A 21,989-nucleotide genomic window follows, 5' to 3' on the forward strand; every position below is an offset into this window, starting at 1 on the left:
TTTGAGATGTCTTCTTATGATTCACAAACTTTTTGAGTCAGATACACTATTATAGAGTAATTTATAGTCAAGGCATTTTAAACTTGTTGCTGTTGTTTATGAATTTATCGAGCCATTTCAGATTGTGCAACAGCCCATTGTGTGTACATTTGTCTGCTTGTGGTACACCCCTCCCTTTTCGTGTTGCCTTGGTAACAACTTCCTTTCCCTACTGCCGCTTTGAAAAGAGGAAGTCTTAGCCGGCTACTTCCTCTGCAGGATGCAAACAAAGAGTCAGCTGTCAATGCTATATCATTTACTTTTTGTGTGTGTGTGTGTGTGTGTGTGTGTGTGTGTGTGTGTGTGTGTGTGTGTGTATATATAAAATGTCTCAATCAGAACATCAACAAGAACATTTTGTACAAAAAAAATGATGGCCAATAAAATCATACATTTCTTCAGGTGCTACACCATGCATAGCTTAAAGGAATGATTGGGAGCCATTGATGGAAAGGAGAATGAATTATCTAGGCCGGACAATGGACCATCACAGTAATATGTCCTACACTAAATAAAACCATGTTTTAATAATGTGATGTTGATAGCAGTGGTTGAAAAGGCCACCCGATGCAAACGGATGACTCACTATTCCTTTATATGTAATTGAGGGTTACACATATTTGAATGGTAGGTAAATAGCTGTGTGTGGCACCTGCTTTAAAAATGGAAATAAATTCCACAATGAGACTAGGAGAATATAAATGCATGATTGTTTCTCAAATGGCTTGTTGTCGTTGTTGATCACGCTGCTTACCATTCCTGTGACAAACAGCTAAAAGCCTTTTTCATCCTTCTAGAACAAGGAGAAGGAACGCATGAGGGAGCGAGAGATAGAGGCACGCGAACGGGAGTCACGCTACAGCAACGGCCACCTGTTCACCTCGCTCATGGTCTCAGGAACCACCCTCTGCTCCGCCTGCAACAAAAGTATCACGGCCAAGGAGGCCCTCAGCTGCCCCAGTGAGTAACAACGGTTCCTCCTTACTTTGTGTCCTGTGCAATGCATGCTCATGTTTTTACACTGAACTGTGGAATGGCATTGCGATGCACCAAAGGAGCTGTTCATGTTTTACCGCTGAGTATCTAAAGGATGAGCTGATGTATCAGAGAATCAATCTGAGGTCAATCTGAAGGTGGTTTGGGATCTCCACCCTAAACCGCAGACTAGGTTGTTGGTCAATGTCAACCCAAAACGACCCGTATGAGTGTTTTAGCGGTCCAGCGGCCCTGTTTGCTGTTCGAAGATACCAGCAATACATCACATTTAATGTCAAGTTTCTGGTTTCTGCGTAAACAAAATAGATTCATTCATTCATTTCAACCTCAGTGAGAGATGTATATTTGAAGGTAGCTTTTGGCATTAAAAGACCCGGGGTCTGTTTTATATGAGAGAGGGCCTCAATGACATATAGGATTATCAATTTGGTGGCTGTAGTACTACAGGAAGTTATCCTAATGGTCGTTGGAACGTCATCAGTAGATACAAAAAACACATCATCTACAGGGGCATAAAATGACTTGGGAGTAAGCTAGCTCACTCTCTTGTACTTGTCCCCTGGGTCATCTGCTAATTACATCACTTTCTGTAGGGCTACACCCCCGGTGTGGATCATTTAGGTAGTCCTCAAGGCCCTCTTTCATATGAACGCGGTGGTAACCCTTCCTTTTATGGTACACTATTTACCAGGTATTTACCTAGTAATATTATGGTACTTTCTAGATTATTATTTGGTATTTATAAGGTATTTACCAGGTATTTACCTAGTAATATTATGGTACTTTACCAGGTATTTACCTAGTAATATTATGGTACTTTCAAGTTTTTATTTGGTATTTATGAGGTATTTACCAGGTATTTATCTAGTAATATTATGGTACTTTCCCAGGTATTTATTTTATTTGGTATTTATGAGGTATGTACCAGGTATTTACCTAGTAATATTATGGTACTTTCCCAGGTATTTACCTAGTAATATTATGGTACTTTCAAGCTCTTTATTTGGTATTTATGAGGTATTTACCTAGTAATATTATGGGACTTTCAAGCTTATTATTTGGTATTTATACGGTAAGAAATACTGTAGTAACTATTAATGTTTCCGCATTGTTTGGTTATTAGTCATGGGAATAGGTCCATTTTACCCATCAATTATCTGTCGCTTTCTATTTTACCAGGCTTTTGCCACAGATTTACCGTCATTTTTGCTTTCAAACAATGTACTTACCAGGTGGGCACAGCAACATTACCAAGTTAAGCTTCCCTAATTTCCTGGTAATTAAGATGAAACTGTACCGTAAAAGGAAGTGGTGCCTCTTTCCATGGTATTACCAGACTCTTACCAAACATTTAGCCTACTGTCATTTTTACATTCAGTCAGCTTGAGAACTCTACCAGGTTGTTACAGAGGGTTGTTACGTTACACACACACAAACACACACACACACACACACACACACACACACACACACACACACACACACATACACACACACACATAGTCACATTCACGCTCACACATATACTAAATACACACACTCAGACACACACACACCCACACTAAACACACACACACACACACACACACACACACACACACACACACACACACACACACACACACACACACACACACACACACACACACACACACACACACATACACACACACACACCTCAACAGTTTAGCAAATTGGTTATCAGACGAAAATGGGGAGCAGTGTTCAGACTTTAGGTCAACCTTGACTAAACTGGTATACAGCAGTGGCGTCACTAGGCTGAAAAAAAATCAACTTTCCAACGGTCCTTGAACGCCCCTCGTTTACCGCACGACAACAGAGTACAGGTCAGTCAGTACACTTCAGCAGTCGGACTCAGCAGTCCGACAGTCGGGTGTAATTGCCCGTGTGTACTAACAATTTGGCTAACCTTAAAAGGTTAGTGTTAATACACAACGATTTGTTATAGTGATTGAAAACTCTCTTGTAGTGCAGAATCCGAAAGATGTCCTCCACAGATATGAGGCCTCCTTGGAAGGCAATGAAGAAGTGGTCAGCAAAATTAAAGCAATGAAAAAGAATGAAGAGCTGCTGCCCATATCACCAAAATATAGAAAATAGTAGCAAAAATGTATGTTGCTGCCCATAGCACCCAAATTTAGAATTCTTAGGGTTGTTGTTGTAGTGTTTTGTGTGATTTTTGTAGTGTGTTGTTTATGTATTGGTTTATATTTGGTTAATATTTGTTGGTTTATTTAGATTAATAAAAGTTAATTATAAAATACTGTTTCATCTTAGTTACCAGGAAAATGCAATGTTTAACCTAGTAATGTTGTTGTACCCACCTGGTAGAAGTTTTAGTCGACTGAATGTAAAAATGACAGTAAATGTTTGGTAAGAGCCTGGTATTGACCAGGAAAGTAGCAATGTTTAACCTGGTAATGTTGCTGTAACAACCTGGTAGAGTTCTCAAGCTGACTGAATGTAAAAATGACAGTAGGCTAAATGTTTGGTAAGAGGCTGGTAATACCATGGAAAGAGGCACCACTTCCTTTTACGGTAAACCTGGTAAATACCTTATAAATACCAAATAATAAGCTAGAAAGTACCATAATATTACTAGGTAAATACCTGGTAAATAGTGTACCGTAAAAGGAAGGGTTACCAAAGCGGTCTCTAGCTCATTCGCGAGTGTCAACAATGCTTAGGTCACTAATTGCACCTCTTTCTGTAGGTCTATGACCCCCATGTTGATAATTTTTTTGAAAATCCTTTTGTCCACCTTTTACCCAATCGATTGCATTTATGCTTCAAAAAGATTAATGTTCAAACCAAAAGAGTGCAGAGCAATAGTAAGAAACAGTTTTAGTACGGTAAAACTTGTATCAAATATGTTTATATTTTGAAATGGCTTTGTTTGCTTTACTTCCTTGAGAAATGTTGAGAAAGACATTTCTCAAAGACACCTCATACTTGTGGTTCCTGTGGTTTTTTTAATTTTCTCTCCAAGCCTGCAACGTTACCATCCACAACCGCTGTCGAGACACCCTGCTCAACTGTGTTAAGATGAAACAGCGGGTAAGAGACAATGCAAACGGTCAACCTTGAGCTACACTGCGTCTCTGTTCACCAGTAAACTCGCCTCACTTCACTTTAGACCTCATCTAATTCATCTTGGTTATGTGCTATGAAAGTTAATAATCTCTGTAAACACGGTGTCTGTGTTGCATCCTGAGATCTGTCCGTTATCACCTTACAGCAGCAGAAGATGGCACAGACGCGAAATAACTCATCCATGCAGAATGTCAACCTACGCACTAAAAGTAAGTCCTTTTTGACACATAGTGTTCTCAAACACACGCACACCAGCCTGACATTAAAAAGGGACGCTATACCGTCCGTACTTTAAAACTGTCACCATAGCGGATTCCACATCAGCGGCGGCCATCTATACTCATCGCATTACGCCCTGACTCATCGGTTCGCTGTTAGTTTATCTTATTACTATCTCAAGATAAGACACTGATATGGTGGGACAGAACTACAGCAAGTTATACACTACCGTTCAAAAGTTTGGGGCCACTTAGAAATGTCCTTATAATTTAAAGAAAAGCACAGCTGATGAAATTGATCACAAATACAGTCTTGACATTGTTATTGTGCTAAATGACTTCTAGTTGGCTGATTTATAATGGAATATCTATCGACCATCACGCCTGTGTTCTTATGGTACGTTGTTGAGCTAATCGTGTTCAAAGGCTAATTGATGATTAGAAAACCCTGGTGCCATCATGTTAGCACAGCCGAAAACTGTTGAATAAAAGTGTGAGTTCTCATGGAAGATCAATTTGTCTGGGTGACCCCAAACCTTTGAACGGTAGCATATACAATAAAAAAAAAGAGTAATCGTGGAAGCAGCAGGTGTAGAAAAACGCCCTGTTTGTTCCTCTGCAGCCACCGTGAGGCGGGAGAGGCCCAGCTCCGCCGTCTACCACTCGGACAGCATCCGCCAGTCGCTGCTGGGCTCGCGGCGTGGACGCTCCACCCTCTCCCTGGCCAAGAGCGTGTCCACCAACAACATCGCCGGGTGAGTCCCGCTTTAGGATGGCTCTTAGCTTCTAGCTAAAGGGGGGACACGCTCCGTTCACCAATCGTTGGAGAACTTTAGGATGCAACATTAGGATGTCTGCAGACGTGTCTAGAGGAGTGGGCCCTTTAAATGTAACTACTGATACTGATGCTATAAGGAAATACAGCATGTTTCTAGAATCAAATAATGGTCTTGGGCACATGACGGTGTCGATATGAAGGTTGATTTCAGGCATTTCTGTGTGTGTGTGTGTGTGTGTGTGTGTGTGTGTGTGTGTGTGCGCCTTGGCTGTAGGAACCTGAATGACGATTCCCCCATGGGCCTGCGCAGGATACTCTCCCAGTCCACGGACTCGCTGAACTTCAGGAACCGGGCCATCTCTATGGAGTCGCTGAATGACGAGGGTAGGTAATAAGACTGCTGCAACCTTTACCAACGACTACACATGAGAAACCCCTCTAACAAAAGACCTCATCAAAAGAACATTCAGTGTGTATACTGAACCTGTGGGCCACAAACCGTATATAATGCAGGGTAGGAGGATGTATATCCTTCTTTGGTATCCCAGCAACACAAGGCCAGGAGGCGGTCAGCTCCCAAACCGCCGAGTAACGGCGGAAGGCGGGGAGAATTGAGCAGATCTGATTGGTAGATGTTCAATCGACTGTGCAAGGGATTTTTTCTCTGTTAACCGATTAATATTCATGTTGATTTTCAGATCTTTTATGATTTGTTTAGATTTTAAATTTTGTAAATTTGTAAATTTGTAAATTAAAGAAACAATCAATAAATGCAGATTTCAAAGGGATTCCTGGGGAGGTTACATGCATAAAGTAGGTTGTAAAGTATGTCGGCATTTAGTAAAAAAAAAATATATATATATCTGCAATTGTAGATATATATATGTATAACAAGCGGTCAAGCAAACGCCTTCAATAGCATTAACAGACAGCGCAAACTGAACCAAAGGTTAGCTGAAGATGGAGCATCGGATCTCAAGTGACATCATCTTAGAATAAAGAGCTGGACATTTATAGTGACCTCATCTCGGATCGAGCACTCTGCCCTTTTATCGCAGAACTTGTGTGGGGCTCGTCCTGAAAGCAAAAGCTGAAAGGAGCGGAGCTACACCTTGTATCCTTGTACCCACCTCGTATCAGACTTAAGATTAATAATGTCCAGTCTGATTTGTGAGGTGAATGGAGTAAGACCATGAAGCCTTGAACCCTTGAGCCTTGAACATGTTAGCAGAGGGAGCCAAACATGTGCCGCCTGAGGACAATAAGGAAATCCCCCCATCTGAGCCCTAAAGCGCGGAACACACCGGCCCAACCGTTCTGAAACGTTTGGGGAGGCTCGGACCAGTTCGGGAACAAATCAGTTTGATGTGTTCAGCTGTGTTGGAAGCATTTGGAACCGCGCGGACGGTGTCCGGTCCGATTCAACTTGCAAAGTCTGAGAGCGTTGGCTTGGAGGATTGGAGCCATTGGCTACTCTGATTGGTGGTGTGCTGCTAGAACACAACCAGCGAATCAGCGCAGTGTGTGGGGAGGACTAGCGCCACGAGACTAGCGCCACCCGATGTTAAGGAGAATTATTGCATCTCGCGCAAGCGCAGAAGGTACGCACTACTGTGTCGTCGGCAGTAGTCTTCGTGGTATGTTTCAATGCAACTTTTCTGCTGATGGGTCAGGCAAGAGGCAACGGAGTGGTCGGATGAAGGCAGTTGTTCCGCTGGTTTGAGTCTGGGCTGTGTGTGGGCCCTTTAATGCCATCAAGGTAACTGACTTGAAGGAGAAGGAGAGAGGCTAGCAAGTTACAAGAAAGGACGTGCTCTCCAAGTAATTGGAATGGGGGTACTCACACCTACTCAATGTGTGAATAGTGACTCATTAGAATTTTTTATAGCATTCCAATGCGCCTGGCTAGAAGTTACATCACTCAGCCTCGGATGAAACCACGACAAACCACTCGTGATCGATTGGTAGATCTATTGCTATTGGTCAACCTGGCTTGGGGCCTTCAGTCGCACCTTACATTATTAATAAGCCTATGGTTATTCATGTTTTGAAAGAGTTGCTGCAGCAATGTACAGTGGGAGAATAATAAGGTGTATTTCTGACATGAAAGTTGATTAAATGTCAAATTGACAAATATGACCCCTTCATTAGACATCTCCAACACGGCTTGAAAGTCTTGAAAGACTGAGGGTAGGGGTGTGGTTTGATTCCCTACCCCCCTTGCTGTGTTGGATAGTGTGTACTTCCTCAAAGTCGGAAACAGTGACAGTGGCTGTAACGTGAGTGGCCTGACTGAGTGTACGGTAACCCTCTTGGCTGCATCGCTAGGAGGGAAAACAGACAACCTATTGAATCGGGATGGAAGGAGGGGAAGGAAATCGATCATGTGAGATTACAATTCTTGGAACATCATTTTCTGATGCTTAGTACACATTGATAACGCTTGATAACATCAATTAAAGTGAATCAAGGATTTCCGTTCAGTTCCATCACAGGGCTTCCAAAAATAAGCCTTGGTTTGGCGTAGTAAAGAATGGTTTCCAGCCGTGTGTTTTCATGGCAGTGTTCCTGTTCCTCAGGAGAGGCCTACTACATGTCCATGCTGGAGGAGCTGGACATCGAGGAGCGGGACTTCGAGGCCGACTCCTGGAGCATGGCGGTGGACACCAGCTACCTGCAGGCGCACCGCAAAGACGTGATCAAGAGGCAGGATGTCATCTACGGTGAGGGCAACGTCTCCCCCTTTGCCTCTCGTTATTTCTTTGCATGCGTGCGACGCATACGATTTTAATATATTTATTACACGGCTCTTCTCAACGCTGTGGAACGCTCCGGGTTCACTTGCATGGGCCTTCCCGACTTCCGGTGGTGAATTATTTTTCAATAATGACCGTTGCTAAGCATATAATGACCATACCATATAATGAAGTTATTTTTTAGTAATAAGGCAAGGCAAGGCAAGGCAACTTTATTTATATAGCACTTTTCATACACAAGGCAGACTCAAAGTGCTTCACATATAAACATTGTCATACAATAAAATAAAATAATAGATAAGTAAAAAGTAAAATAGATAGAAAATAAAGGCAAAGTTAAAAAAAAAACATTTTAGAAAGGCAGAGTTAATAAAAATGCATTTTAGAAAGTGAGAAAATAAAGGCAAATTTACTAATAAAATAAAAAATAGAAGCATTGTAGATTTAAGATTTAGCAGAAAGCTAAAGCAAACAAAGGTCTTCAGTCTTATTTTAAAAGCTGTCAGAGTTTGGGCAAGTCTTAAATCCTCAGGGAGTTTATTCCAGCTATTTGTTGTATTGTTGTAATAAGCGGGATAATGTATAAAACGTCGCCGGTCATTATCTAAAATAAGCCCCTTCAGGGCGAAGCGAGTCCTGTTCGCCCTGTCGGGGCTTATTTCCCGATAATGACCGGCGTTCTATACCTTATCCCTTACACATGTGACCTGTGCCTTGGACCTCCTCAGAGCTCATCCAGACGGAGCTGCACCACATGCGCACGCTGCGCATCATGGACCACGTGTTCCGCCAGGGCATGCTGGAGGACGTGGGCCTGGACCCGGGCACCGTGCACGTCCTCTTCCCCTGCCTGGACCAGCTGCTGCTGCTGCACTCGCGCTTCCTGGCGCAGCTCATCCTGCGTCGCAACTACAGCCTGCAGGCCGGCTCCACCTACAACTTCACCATCCTCCAGCTGGGCGACGTGCTGCTGGAGCAGGTGAGGAACCAGGGGCTCGCGTGTGGGCGGTGGGGGGGGGGGGGGTGGAGAAAAAAAAGCACAAGAAGGCTGCTTTTTCAGCGGTTATGTATGGATGGAGCATTACTGGAACTGAAAATCCCAAATCCAAATTCATCTGAGGTGTGTGTGTGTGTGTGTGTGTGTGTGTGTGTGTGTGTGTGTGTGTGTATACATGTGTGTGTCTATTTGTGTGTGTGTGTGTGTGTGTGTGTGTGTGTGTGTGTGTGTGTGCGTGCGTGCGTACATGCGTGTGTGTGTATACTTGTGTTTGGGTTTGTGTGTGTGTGTGTGTATGGTGTGTGTGTGTGCGCCTTTGTCCACCAGTTCTCAGGTCAGTGTGCAGATGAGATGAGGAAGACGTATGCTGAGTTCTGCAGTCGCCACCTGAAGGCTGTCAAACTATACAAGGAGCTGCTCGCCAAAGACAAGAAGTTCCAGTACTTTATACGGGTCAGTATTGAGGCAACCATTTTAAATACATACAATAGTGTTATATGTACACCAGCGCAAATGGGTTTCTGTCTTCCTCAAGGTGTGATGTTTTAAACGAAGGTTCCAGTTTGCCGTGGAGATACTCTCCCTCATCACGTTGTGTCTCTCCCTCTCTGGGGTCGGTGTAGCGGGTGAGTCGAGGGAACCTCTTACGTCGACACGGTGTCCAAGAATGTATCCTGCTGGTCACCCAGAGAATCACTAAGTACCCCGTCCTCCTCCAGCGCATTCTGGACAACACTAACGGTAAGGCTGCCCCCTGAAGCCCAGACAGAAAACACACAGTCCACAGTGCACCCGGGTTAACGTGTCCACCCTGGTCAGACGAACATTCATTTCAAGAATGGTGCGGTGGGACTTCTTTTCCATGATATCTGATGTTACATACAATGGAAACACTGTACGTTAAGCTTTGAAACAAAACTTTTTCCCAGTTCTCTCTGATAAGTCCACAGCGATGGATTAGTCAGGAGGTCAAAATGAGCTTCATCATCACTTTGGAGGGGAAGCTTTGAGCAATGTTTTAAGTCCTGTCTGCCCTCTTTCTCCTCTTGGTCTGCAGACAGTGAAGAAGCGTCCTTGCTGGCCCAGGCGCTCTCCTCCATCAAGGAACTGCTCAGTTCCATTGACAACCAGGTACACTGATTCAGAGGGATTATCATTCAAATGGATCAAGGTCTTTGTGAAAACATATCGAAAAAATAGAGATAAGGTGGACGTTATTGAAAGCATAAACAGAAAATCATGTTGTAGTCAGTCAGTCTGTACCCTCACTGATAACTCTAAAGGCAATGGAAAGGTGTGTGTGTGTGTGTGTGTGTGTGTGAGTGAGCCCAGTCCAGTGAATGCTGATACTCATATTCACACTAATAACTCTAAAGGCCGCGGGGAGGTGTGCAGTGACCCCAGTAGCACCGTGCGCACCCAGCTGGTGTGACGGGTGAACACACTAATAGCTCTAACTGTACGCTCACACCAAACAACACATCGGTCGCCTGTATGTGATTTGTGCTTTGAGTTTTATCAGGCAAATGTAGCCGCGCGTGTATGAGGAAGTTGAGTTGTTGTGGAAGTCCCAGAGAAGCCGACACGGTCTATTCATAACATCATCCGGAGGCGCACACAGCTTTTGGCTGTGATATTATATATTATATTAAATAGATATTTATATATTATATTATATAATATCATATAATATTATATATAGAGCTCCGGGAGTCGCAAACGGCAACAATCACTTTCTCCTCCATGCTGCGGTTCACTCCGGTTTTTCTAGCGACAAAAGTCGCCTGATACGCGTCTCTACGTTGACTTTGTATGGAGTCGCGTCGCCCCGTCGCTTCTGGTGTGAACGTACGGTAAAGGCCATGGAGAGGTGTGCAGTGGTCCTCTAACTCATGCGCCCCCAGGTGGTGGGCGGGTTAACACACTAATAACTCTAAAGGCCATGGAGAGGCGTGCAGTGACGCTGGCCCTCTAACTCATGCGCCCCCAGGTGGTGGACGGGGGTGAACACACTAATAACTCTAAAGGCCATGGAGAGGTGTGCAGTGACGCTGGCCCTCTAACTCATGCACCCCCAGGTGGTGGGCGGGTTAACACACTAATAACTCTAAAGGCCATGGAGAGGTGTGCAGTGACCCCCTGGTCCTCTTGCGCCCCCAGGTGGTGGAGCTGGAGCGGACCCACAGGCTGCAGGAGATCCAGGCCAAGCTGGACCCACGGGCCGAGACCAAGGTCCGGGACGGGGCCGTGTTCCGGGCCAGCGAGCTGCTCCGCCGCAGGCTGGTCCACGAGGGGGCGCTGCTCTGGAAGAACCCGGGGTCCCGGCTCAAAGGTACGCACCGCCACGCCCGGGAATCACCCCGGATGTAAGGCAGAGATTTGTAAACGTCGATCAGATACGCCTAACGCTGTGTGTGTGTGTGTGTGTGTCTGTGTGCGTGTGTGTGTGTGTGTGCGTGTGCGTGTGTGCGTGTGTGTGTGTGTAAACACAGATGTGCAGGTTCTACTAATGGCAGATGTCCTGGTTTTCCTGCAGGAGAAAGACCAGCGGTACATCTTCCCATGTGTGGTAAGAAAACACATCTCGATCTTTGTAACCTTTGAACAAAATGACAACCAGGAAGGATCCACAAAACTGTACCAAGCATACTAGTAGTAAGACTAATTCATCCATCCCTAATTAATTAAAGTCTCAAATCAATGACAATTGACGAATTTGGGGGAGACAGTAGCTCAGGAGGTAGAGCGGGTTGACTGTGAACCGGAAGGTTGCTAGATCGATCCCCTGAGTGTCGAGGTCTCCCTGAGCAAGACGCCTCACCCTGCCTGCTCCTGACGAGCTGGCTGTCGCCCTGTGTGGTTGACTCCGCCGTCGGTGTGTGAACGTGTGATTGACTGGTTGTAAGTCGCTCTGGATAAAAGCGTCAGCAAAATCCCCTGCATGTAAATCTAAAATGACAAGGGCTTGCTCGCTGCTGTCTTCTTACTTTCTCTCGCTCCACCTTTCCTTCTCCCTCTCCTTTGATTCCTCTCCCTCCTCCCCGTCTCTCTCTCTCTCTCTCTCTCTCTCTCTCTCTGGCGTTCTCGGCTTCAGGACAAGCCCGCCGTGCTCTCCCTTCACGGGCTCATCATACGGGACATCGCCAGCCAGGAGCGGGGCATGTTCCTGATCAGCGACTCCTCCCCCCCCGAGATGTACGAGCTGCACGCCGCCTCCAGGGACGATAAACACGTCTGGATGCGGGAGATCCACCACGCCGTCACCAAGTGAGTCCATCCAACCCGGCGTTCCCTCTGGGTTCAGCTCTGGAGGTCATGTGGGTCATGTTGGAGAGCTGTCAAGGGGGGAGAGAGAGAGCAGATTAGAGTGGAAGAGCGCCACATTTTCAAAATGAACAACCCAAAAACATCCCCCCCCCCGCTCTCCATAGACCTCTGAAGAATAAGTCCCGCCTCCGAGGCTCCCGGTTCCCTCGGTCAAATGTCTGTGGGAGATAACATGGTAACAAGTAAAAGCTGCGTCACGTTTGGAACTACACACTTTTTCCATCTAGTTTCGACTGGCTTTTTGGATTTGACCCAGGGAACCGGGAGCCTCGGAGGCGGGACTTATTCTTCAGAGGTCTATTGACAACTGTTGGCTTCACACACCTGGGATTGACAGGTGGTTTCCTTGAACCATTCAGTGTAAAGATGCTCTGATTGGTCAGGAATGAGCCCGGGGGGGGGGGGGGGGGGCGATCTAAAACCCAAATTGTGTCATACAGAGGAAGGCAACCTGAACAGATATTCTCACACACTATGGCGTTTCTAACCGATCACACAAAAGATCCCAGTCTTGCCTACAGCAAATTCAAATGTATGACATCACCATGAGACACCATGGTTGTTTGTGGTAGAAAGGGGGCCTTTCTTAAAGCGCTTGTGCTTGGAGGTGATCCTTCTGAATGAAGCTTCTTGCCAAATAAAGATCCGGAGCCATGGGGTCGGTCTTCTCACTCCCCACGGGACCTTTGGATTGGCCTTGTCTTGGATTGTTTTGCATTGTGTGCACGCAGGCTGTGTTTCTGTTCTGACTCCTGTTTAGATTCTTTAATCGTGTGTTTGTTGATCACTGTGAGGTAATAGGGCCTAGGCCTTGTAACAACAATAAAGACTGTCTACAAACAAGCTCCCTTCCGTACGTGTTCCTTCACAGCTGCCCTTCACGAGAAGAGTTTCCACTCATCGAGACTGAGGACAAGGCTCTCCTGAGGAGACTCAAAGGTCAGAAATCACAAGCTCAAAGTTGACCTATATGAATAGGTCACCAAGATTTCTACAAACAAGTTTGGCGTTATTCGACAAATTGCCAGTAGAGGGCAGGATCTCCATATATTTACAAATGAGTATTTATTTTTTTATACCATGAAAAGGCTTTAGTAAATCCTTAAAGGTGACATATTATACCACCAGATGTGGGTGTGATTAGCCGTTGCAAGCCATTTATTTTTTTGCCCTATCCGTCACACAGTAGGACACTTGTGATGATGTCAGAAGAGGCAGCTTTTCCAAACGGCTCCTAGCGGCTAATCACACTCACACACCTGGTGGTAGAACATGTCACCTCTAATACCAACCTGTGTTCCCTGTTCTCCCTGCCCATGTCTCTTGTTCTGAACCCCTCTCAGCGGACATCCAGCAGAAGGACCGTGAGGTGGTGGAGCTGCTCCAGGAGAGGGTCACCCTGTTCTCCGACCTGGCCGAGGTGACCGGGGGCTGCGAGGTCCCGCTGCCCATCAACACCCGCAACCTGTTCCGGGCCAACACGGCGCAGGCGCCGCGCGCCGAGAAGCTGCTGCTGGACGCCATCGCAGAGGGTATGCACACGGGGGGGGGGGACCTCACAGCTCACAGGGGTCTGGAGCCGGGGTTCCAAGGACCGGTGTATTCCTTAAAATAAACTGGAGGACCGGTAGTCAATTTGAATGCCTTCGTTTTAAGACTCGAGAAGTGCTTGAGTCTCAGGCTCGCTTCAACAATGCAAAAATGTAAATAATAAAATGTGTGAGAGAAACACAAGAAAGAAGAAAGAGACTTAGGCCCTGTCCCATTTCTCCCCCCTTAAAACTTCCACTTGGTTTGAAGTGCCCTCAACAGTAAATCTTCCACTTTCGTTTTAAGCCTGCATCGGACCTCACTACGTTTTGAGGGTTGATTATAAAGGGCAAAATAGCACTCCCCCTTGCTCCCTACAGTAATGGGACACCCTACCCCTACACGAGAACGCGCAAAATATAGGGTTAGGGCAAAAATCTAGGGTTAGGGGAGGTATTGGGACAGGGTCTAAAATAAACAATTCACAAAATGTTTCCCTTTTCTCCACTACAAAGACGTGTATGGAGCCTATGTGTTGGAGGAAATAACATGACTCGTATAGCCAAAGTTCTAACGTATGACATAAACGTTTATTTTCGGGTCCTCGGGACAGGCTCTTCTGTTGTTATCGGCCTCACCTCTGGTTTCACATCCCCCCCCCCCCCCCCCCCCCCCCTAGTGGACATGCTGAGTGAGCAGCTGCTGGGGGTCAGTCTGGACATCCCCCTCTCCTACGTGACCGACTGCCCTCACCATCACATCGGAGCCCACGTCATCAGTACGTTAGTGTGTTGTCTGATGACCTAAAGAATAGTAGCCTGATCCGCGCCACACCTTTATGGTTAAGAGTGAAACAGGGCTCAGAGTGACTGAAGTCTCTTCCCATGCTCAGATGGACAGGAGATGTTGGCCAATGGGGAGCATGATTCCTCCGCAGTGAAGGTCGGTACATGGCTGTTGAAATCCTTTTGTTATGTGGGCACTGAAAGCAGAAATTATTAATTGTTTTCACTTTGTAGTGAACTGTATTTATTATGTTCACTTTTGAACCTCAAAGTAACATATTAAAGGTTTTCACTAAATGGCGTTTAATCCACGGCATTGAGTCCTCAACTGTGCTTGAAATCCTCAACGTTAGTTGAAGCTACATTCACATTTTTTCTTTTTCTTTTGAAGGATCATAAGCAGAATCGAGACAAGCCACGGAGTGAGGTAAAGTGATCAAGGCCTTAAAGATGTGTTTTAAAGACAGTGGTCGTGCAGAGAGCTATCTGGAGGGTTGAGTGCGGTGCGTTCAAAGCCACCTCTGTTCCTCTCTTCCAGGAGATCTGCCATCGGCTCATGAACCTCAGTGCCTATCTTCACGCTCTTCAGGTTGGTTCTCTTGGATCCCGGGGGGGGGGGGGGGGGAAACGAATCGAAGCGTGAATCGTTGTCTACAGTTTGTGGATTTTCTTGGAAAGAGAACGGGAGAGCGATGACAGGTTTTAACTTCTTCGTTCAATTTGTTTCCTCGCCCCTCCCCATAATCCAGGGGGCCGTCATCAAACAAGACTCCATCCTGGAGCTGTGCCTGTGGCAGGAGGGCCCCGGGGCCGGCTCCAGCGGCGCCGGCCGGCTGTGGCGCTCCCTGTCGCGGGAGGGGGGCCCGGGGGAGAGCGGGGCGGGCTCGGCCCTGGGGGAGCTGGCGCTGCTGCAGAGGCAGCACAGCCTGCTGCAGGAGGAGCTGGGCCGGCTGCGGGGCGCCGAGGGCCGACTGAGGGACAGCGAGAAGGCCCGGGCCCAGCTGGAGAGGCAGGTCCGCGGCCTGGTGGCCCCTCAGGAGGGCCCCACAGGGTCCACACTGCAGGTGGGGACGGATGGGTGATTGACAAAAGGCTGGACTGTGATGGTTGATTATTGGGGCTCCTTCATGCATACAGTTCAACAGGGATTTTTGCCAGATGTTTTATTCAGTTTTTGTGCGGTTATCACGTGTCTGTTGATTTCACATATTTGGGTATTTTGAGGTATTGCCCCGTCAGTATGGAGTACATAAGTTTAAAGCACAGGCGAAATTATGTGAAATATTTCAGGGATGCAGTTATTTGCTGTATGGATTTTGTATTTCTCTATTATTGACTGACCTGGTCACTTTGGCTTTCTGGACATAAAGTGATGGTCACTTGCAGCCCTTAAAGAATTATCTTTATGTATTTGACGATTCAGTTTGAATAGGGTTAGGGTTCAAATAAAACATTGGCTTGAGACGGGTACAGTTTGCGCATGTCAGCAGAATGAATACACAGAGGAAAGGGTTCCCTGATTCCCCCTCAACCAATCCTGGCTATTCCGGTTTGCAGTAATGAAGGCTTCCATGGATATTTGACATCACACAAACATTGCGTAGTGAATATGAAGTCAAGTCACACGCTGCGGTGTCAAATTACCTTATTTGAATCAAGTCCTCATTCCAGCTAAGTGCCCCCAGAACTCTGTAATGGGTGTTATGTACTGACTAGGATCACTCCTAAGCCTTCTACAGGAACAGACATTGAGTCATTGAGGCCTCAGCGGTCTGGAATGACCACTAGAAGACCAGTCCATCCTGCAGATATTTACCGCACCACGACTTGTATCTCGCCCCCAGCCACATGGTGAACCCTACTTAATATTGTTCCGTCAGTTATTACGGCCAAACAATTTCAGGACGGTTCGGAATAGTTGACATAGGAATATAATCATATATCATAATCATATAATAATAATTCATAACCAAACAATAAAGGTACATTTTTTACCTTAATTGTTGAGAATATGTACTTTATACCTTAACCTTAACTAGTTTGCCTTAACCCTATGAGCCATGGCGATTGAAAGCAAGTAACTTAGGTAAAGGTTATTTAGTATAGCACCTTTTACAGAACAAGATTTGCAGAGTGGTTCACAAAAGTTCATTTTTTCTTTTAATTAGACCTTAACACTCTGCTTGGGACGTGAGCCCAGGAAGAGGCCTTTAGCATTGCAGTCAGGGCAGTGTGGTTGAAATGTGATGCTCCCGCTCTGGAGGGACTTCACAGGTTCTTCCCTTCCATGTCCCTCCCTATTGGAGGAGACGGTTGTCGGGTTAGGTATTTTAGGAATCCCCTCCCCCCCCCCGAATCCCTGATCAGATGCTGAGGCCTGGTGTGCCATGCTCTTTGCCCTCGCCTCCATCTCCAGCCAGCTCTTTGAGGCTGTCAGTGCATCCTGAGCCCTCCTTCACGATCCCTTTGTTCAAACAATGTTTGATGAAGCTTTCCTGGAGGTAGGGGGTCCTCATGGGAGCCTTAGATCAGCTATCTTCCATCCTCTCCATTCGTCGGAGCATTGAGCTAAGTGATAGGACAGCCAGGGTAAGGTCCTGGAGGCTGCATGGTGTACACCTTGACCGGAGGTCCGTTCAGGATGCTGTTCAGCTCACTATCGACAGGCTGACGTGGTTCACCCTATCTGGTCTGCAGGGAGGTAGCTTGTGGGTGCTGGGGAGTCGCACATGATCTATCAAGACCTGGTGCTTTTATTGTTCAGATAGATAGTTGTGGATCCCCAGTAAGGTTTCATTGCAATCTCCCAGAGAATAAAACCCTTCCCAGTGTCAAAGTGAGGGAGTTTGGGTCGGGGAACTTCCTCAGCTGTGCCAACCAGAAGCTGTATACATTCACCCCCTTGTATACATTCACCAGGAACAGTGTATAATGTGTGTAAAAAACAACAACAACTTAGCATAAAGTATAAAATTAACTGCATGCAACGTTTTTGACTGGAGATATTTCCGGGATTTCCCAGACAAAAGAATTTTCTGGAAAATAGATTTCCAGTAAGGGGTACGGACACTAGAGTAATAAACTGTGGATTTTATTCTACGGCAATGAATATAATTAGAATATCAACTGTACATGTGGGACATTAAAATAATGTTTTAACGTAACTTTTCCCTTCCATGTTGACTGATTCAGTTCCACTCAAAGCAAACGTCCAGAACGGACGAGCCGGACACCAGCAGCCGAGGCGGCCAATCGGACGAGCTGCAGGACTGCAGTGATGCAGAGGAGGAGGAGGTGGTCTCCGAGGACGACGAGAGGAGGTCGTCGGGGCGGTCGGAGAGTCCCAGGGGTCAGTGTTCACACACGCGGTTCCCCACGCACACACGCTCCATCTTACAATCAGTCAATCAATCTTTATTCCGGACACAACGACGTCCATAGTCGAAAAAAAATACATACAAAGACATACAGACATAAAATTATAAATATATGATATATTATATTTTTTCATGGTATTGTTAAAACTACTCTATCAGCAGGGATCGCCTGTCCCATTTTGTTTGATTAAAATGTGCTTTGATTGAGTCTCATGGTTCTTATGTTTGACTGCTGGCCAATGCTATGGATCAGAATGCATGAGAACCATCAGTCACTATCATAGTATGGTGTTTTACTGAATTATACTTTTTGACATACTTAATGCTCTACAAAGCACACCTACACACTTTTTTTTTGAGAACACACATACACACACACACACATGCAGAAACAATCAATCAATGCCTTATGTAAGACATTGATTTTTGTGGAGGAAGACACTGGCTCTTAACACCTGCCTGAATTCACATGGTACACATTGAATATTTACCCATAGTGCATTGGTGTTGCTTGGTATTCTTTCCCGGGAGGATTGCACGCATCAAACGTCCTTCAGTCTTTCTTGATCTTTCTTTCCCTCTTTCTTTTTCTGTGTCTTTCCAGAAACAATGCAACTTCAGGGTAGTATTATATAATCAGCTGTGTTATGCTAAAAATAACAATTCGATTTGGCGACTTTACAACCAAGCTATGAGCTACAGACTCTAGATGTGTGCCATGAATCAACAATAAATTAACAAAGATTGAAGGTGACATATTATACCACCAGGCCGGTATAATGGCTAATCACACTCACACCTGGTGGTATAATATGTCACCTTTAACATTACACTGATGAAATACCACCAATGATAAAACGGGTTGATGTGTTTTTCAGATCTTCAGGATATTCCAGAAGAGACTGAAATCGGAGTAGAAATTCGCCTGCCCAAAACTTCTGCCTGTTAAAAAGCCCGTCCGGACAGCTGAAGGCCCCTATCCTAAACCCTGTCCTCCGCACAATAGAAGAGGTTAAAAAGAGACGCAGCCCAGGAGGAGCTCCTCTTCTGACTGCAGGTGTGACGTTTCATGATCGGCACAGGTGGAGTTATTTGTGCGGTATTTTCTAGATTGTGTAATGTGTATGTGTCTTCATTTCGAGGTTGATACTTCCAGGCTGCTCTGGTGTAATGAGCATGTGTGGGTTATTGGTATAACCCACACATGCTATGCTATTGCTAGCAAAGGTTTTTATGCTGTTGCTGGTGCTTTGTACTTTTGCTGTGCATCTAATCAATGAAAGGATGGATGAAGGGGGACACTTCAGTGTGATTTTGTACTTATCTGAAACATACTTAAAGGGCCAGTGTGTAAATGTGAGGTGGCCTCTAGTGGTGAGGTGGCAGATTGTAACCAACCAAACATGTTTCCTCTAGAGCAGTTTGTCCTTTCTGGGCTACTGTACCATGGCGGTGCAAAATGGCACCCTCTTTGGAAGAGGACCTGCTCCCCATGTAGATATAAAGGGCTGAGCCTAAGGCAACGACAGCACAACAATCCTTATTTTATTGGGATTATACATATTATTATACACACAAACCATAATTATGAATGTTAATTTTCCGCCATGTCCGTTCAGCTAGATGCCCCTCAATTCTACACACTGGACCTTTAAGATGAACCAAATATTCTGGATGACTTTGCATTGAAAACTGTAGTGTTGCACAACTTAACTTTGCACAAACATAAACAGTTGTGTTCTGTCTTAAATAAATAATTTGCCGAACAATGTAATCTAAAATCTAAAATCCCTTCATTGTATGCTAACCTACCTTTGAACCGTTCAAAAATTCTACATTTAGATGAATTAGTTTAAATATTATCAAAAATGTTGCCAAAAATGTGCAAGACTTGTAGATAGCATGATTTATATTGAACTGAAACCCTGAATGCCCTGCGTGAGAGAGCAGAGGTGGACCACAGGTCCACCCCCACGTAGCCCGGAGTCTAGTACGCTCTAGATCTGCTGCATTGACCCATTGAACAGGGAAAAGGGTTTCCATTTTTATTCCCATTCCGACATCAGGAAACGTAGCGCTGTGATGTCATGGTTGAAGCCATAATTGATATACATTTATATTAGGGTGAATTATTCCTGAAGCAAACTACTAACTTTGATTGAGGACATGACATCGGACTGTTACATGTGCATCCTCAAAACGTGAGGTTGGGACTCCCAGTCTACCCAGAATGTAAACCAATAGCGTAACAGTCAAGTTTAGAAATAATCAAATCTGAAACATTGGTGCCAGTAAAACGCTTAGCTCCTTACTGACTGTATTAACTGGCTGTCCTTCGAGCTCTTCTAAACACACAGAAAGGTGTTGGTGTGGGCTGAAACATTTTTTTTTTGTAACTAAACAATATGCGTGATGCTTGTCAGTGTGCAGAGTATGCTTATGTGATGATGAGGGCTCATAACAACACAAAATTAAAATATATTTTTTATATAAGTAGTCAAGTTTTGCATGAATTTGCATGTTATTCAGGCTATTTAAGCTCATGGACATTCAAGTTGCTGAAGGTAATATTTGCAGGTATATTTGAGTTGAATTAGTATTAGAATCTGTGAGAATATCTGTTTGAGTTCCCTGACCCTGCCTCTGAATGAGCAAACTGGGCTGCTGTCCGGTAGTCAAAAATGTTACGTCCTACGTCCTCTCCTTGACCTCCATGGTGAAGGAGAATTCATAAGGACTTCATAAAAACCAGTGCAGGGGTAAGAGACTGACTGCACCTACACTAGGCTACGTCACTATGAGACTGCACCTACACTAGGCTACGTCACTAAGAGACTGCACCTACACTAGGCTACGTCACTATGAGACTGCGCCTAATGTTCCAAAAATGGACAACTAAAAGCAATCTTAGACAGGTTGTCCCTTGCGTTCTCACCACCTTGTTTCTTGCAGGCTGTATAAACGTGGACAACCCAGAGAAAAATTCCATTTTGTTAACATTTTGTTGGATTGAAATAATTGCTTTAATGAAGGCTCCATTCACAAAAGGGAAATCAAATATTTGACATTGAGATTGTTTGCTCATGCTCACACTCGTATGTATGAACATGGATCCCAGTTAGTATGATTGTATGACAATAATGGTCGGCCATGTCGATAGTTCGATTCCGTGAACTGGTGCGTCACTTTAAATGTTCCTGCTGCAAGGAACTGTGGGATGGCGTTATCTCCTTTCCTTTGGTAGGAGGAGGGTCCAGAGAACCCTATGCTAACAGAGATGAGAAAGGAAGCATTGAAGCAGCTTTCCTTAGCATTTAGAGAACAGAGAACAGCTCTTATCATGGCTGCCACTTAGATACTTCCGGGTCATTTCAGTCAGTTGGGAAAGGGGGGGGGGGGGGGGGGGTATCAGAGAGGGGAAAATATAAAAGTATATTGATTGATGAATGCTGTTTTGTTTTAGTTGACCATGTGGAAAATGACATGAATGCCAAATGCTCAACATGTAGTTTTGGACGTATTCTTTCATCAACCAGCTCAATATTGGTAGTGCAGGCTAATTCAATGTGAATATGGGTCCTGTCGATCAATAGGGATTACAAGACCACAACCAGACAAGCAATTCAAATGTGAAACATACTTTGCAATACAAATGAGCCATTAAACACACATACTAATGGGAGTGGGAAGTGGGAGTTTCATTGATTTAAAGTTTCTTTAGATTTTCATGCAGATGTTTTAAAGACCTACGTAGTGCCTACTGCTATTGTTGCTGCTATATATGCCACACAGTTCATTCCGATAAGAAATCTATTTATTGTGTTCTCTATCAAGTACAATGTTTTTTATATATGGATAACATAATCACGCTTTCAAAATTGTGTTCTTAGCGTATTCTATTGGACAGTTTGGGTTTGGCTTAAAGCTAGGAACTCTAGCACAAACAAAAGTTATGCTTTATATGTATATTTATATACTCCTTTACATTTCAGTGGTAGCTTATGCTGTTACATGCTTTTACATAATGTTACATGCTGTTACATTATGTGACATGCTGTTACATGCTGTTACA

At 45.0% G+C, this 21,989-nt stretch overlaps 1 protein-coding gene across 1 annotated transcript in view; it reads left to right on the forward strand.

Annotated features, from left to right (window-relative positions):
* The window catches only part of arhgef2a (Rho guanine nucleotide exchange factor (GEF) 2a), a 24,163-nt gene extending 2,850 nt beyond the window's left edge, over positions 1–21,313 (forward strand). Inside the window, exons 2-23 of the mRNA XM_084484518.1 lie at positions 837–999; positions 4,046–4,113; positions 4,295–4,358; positions 4,990–5,122; positions 5,420–5,529; positions 7,725–7,868; positions 8,630–8,880; positions 9,226–9,351; positions 9,522–9,639; positions 9,956–10,029; positions 11,059–11,230; positions 11,391–11,467; positions 11,993–12,165; positions 13,097–13,164; positions 13,569–13,757; positions 14,435–14,533; positions 14,648–14,697; positions 14,932–14,967; positions 15,079–15,129; positions 15,290–15,604; positions 17,733–17,889; positions 18,796–21,313. Coding sequence (XP_084340644.1) covers positions 837–999; positions 4,046–4,113; positions 4,295–4,358; positions 4,990–5,122; positions 5,420–5,529; positions 7,725–7,868; positions 8,630–8,880; positions 9,226–9,351; positions 9,522–9,639; positions 9,956–10,029; positions 11,059–11,230; positions 11,391–11,467; positions 11,993–12,165; positions 13,097–13,164; positions 13,569–13,757; positions 14,435–14,533; positions 14,648–14,697; positions 14,932–14,967; positions 15,079–15,129; positions 15,290–15,604; positions 17,733–17,889; positions 18,796–18,866 — 2,709 coding nt within the window. The 3' untranslated portion in view covers positions 18,867–21,313. The remainder of the gene's footprint in view (positions 1–836; positions 1,000–4,045; positions 4,114–4,294; positions 4,359–4,989; positions 5,123–5,419; positions 5,530–7,724; positions 7,869–8,629; positions 8,881–9,225; positions 9,352–9,521; positions 9,640–9,955; positions 10,030–11,058; positions 11,231–11,390; positions 11,468–11,992; positions 12,166–13,096; positions 13,165–13,568; positions 13,758–14,434; positions 14,534–14,647; positions 14,698–14,931; positions 14,968–15,078; positions 15,130–15,289; positions 15,605–17,732; positions 17,890–18,795) is intronic.
* The last annotated feature ends 676 nt before the right edge of the window (positions 21,314–21,989 follow it).

This window comes from Micromesistius poutassou (assembly GCF_964030765.1).
Source record: "Micromesistius poutassou genome assembly, chromosome: 20".
NCBI lineage: Eukaryota > Metazoa > Chordata > Actinopteri > Gadiformes > Gadidae > Micromesistius > Micromesistius poutassou.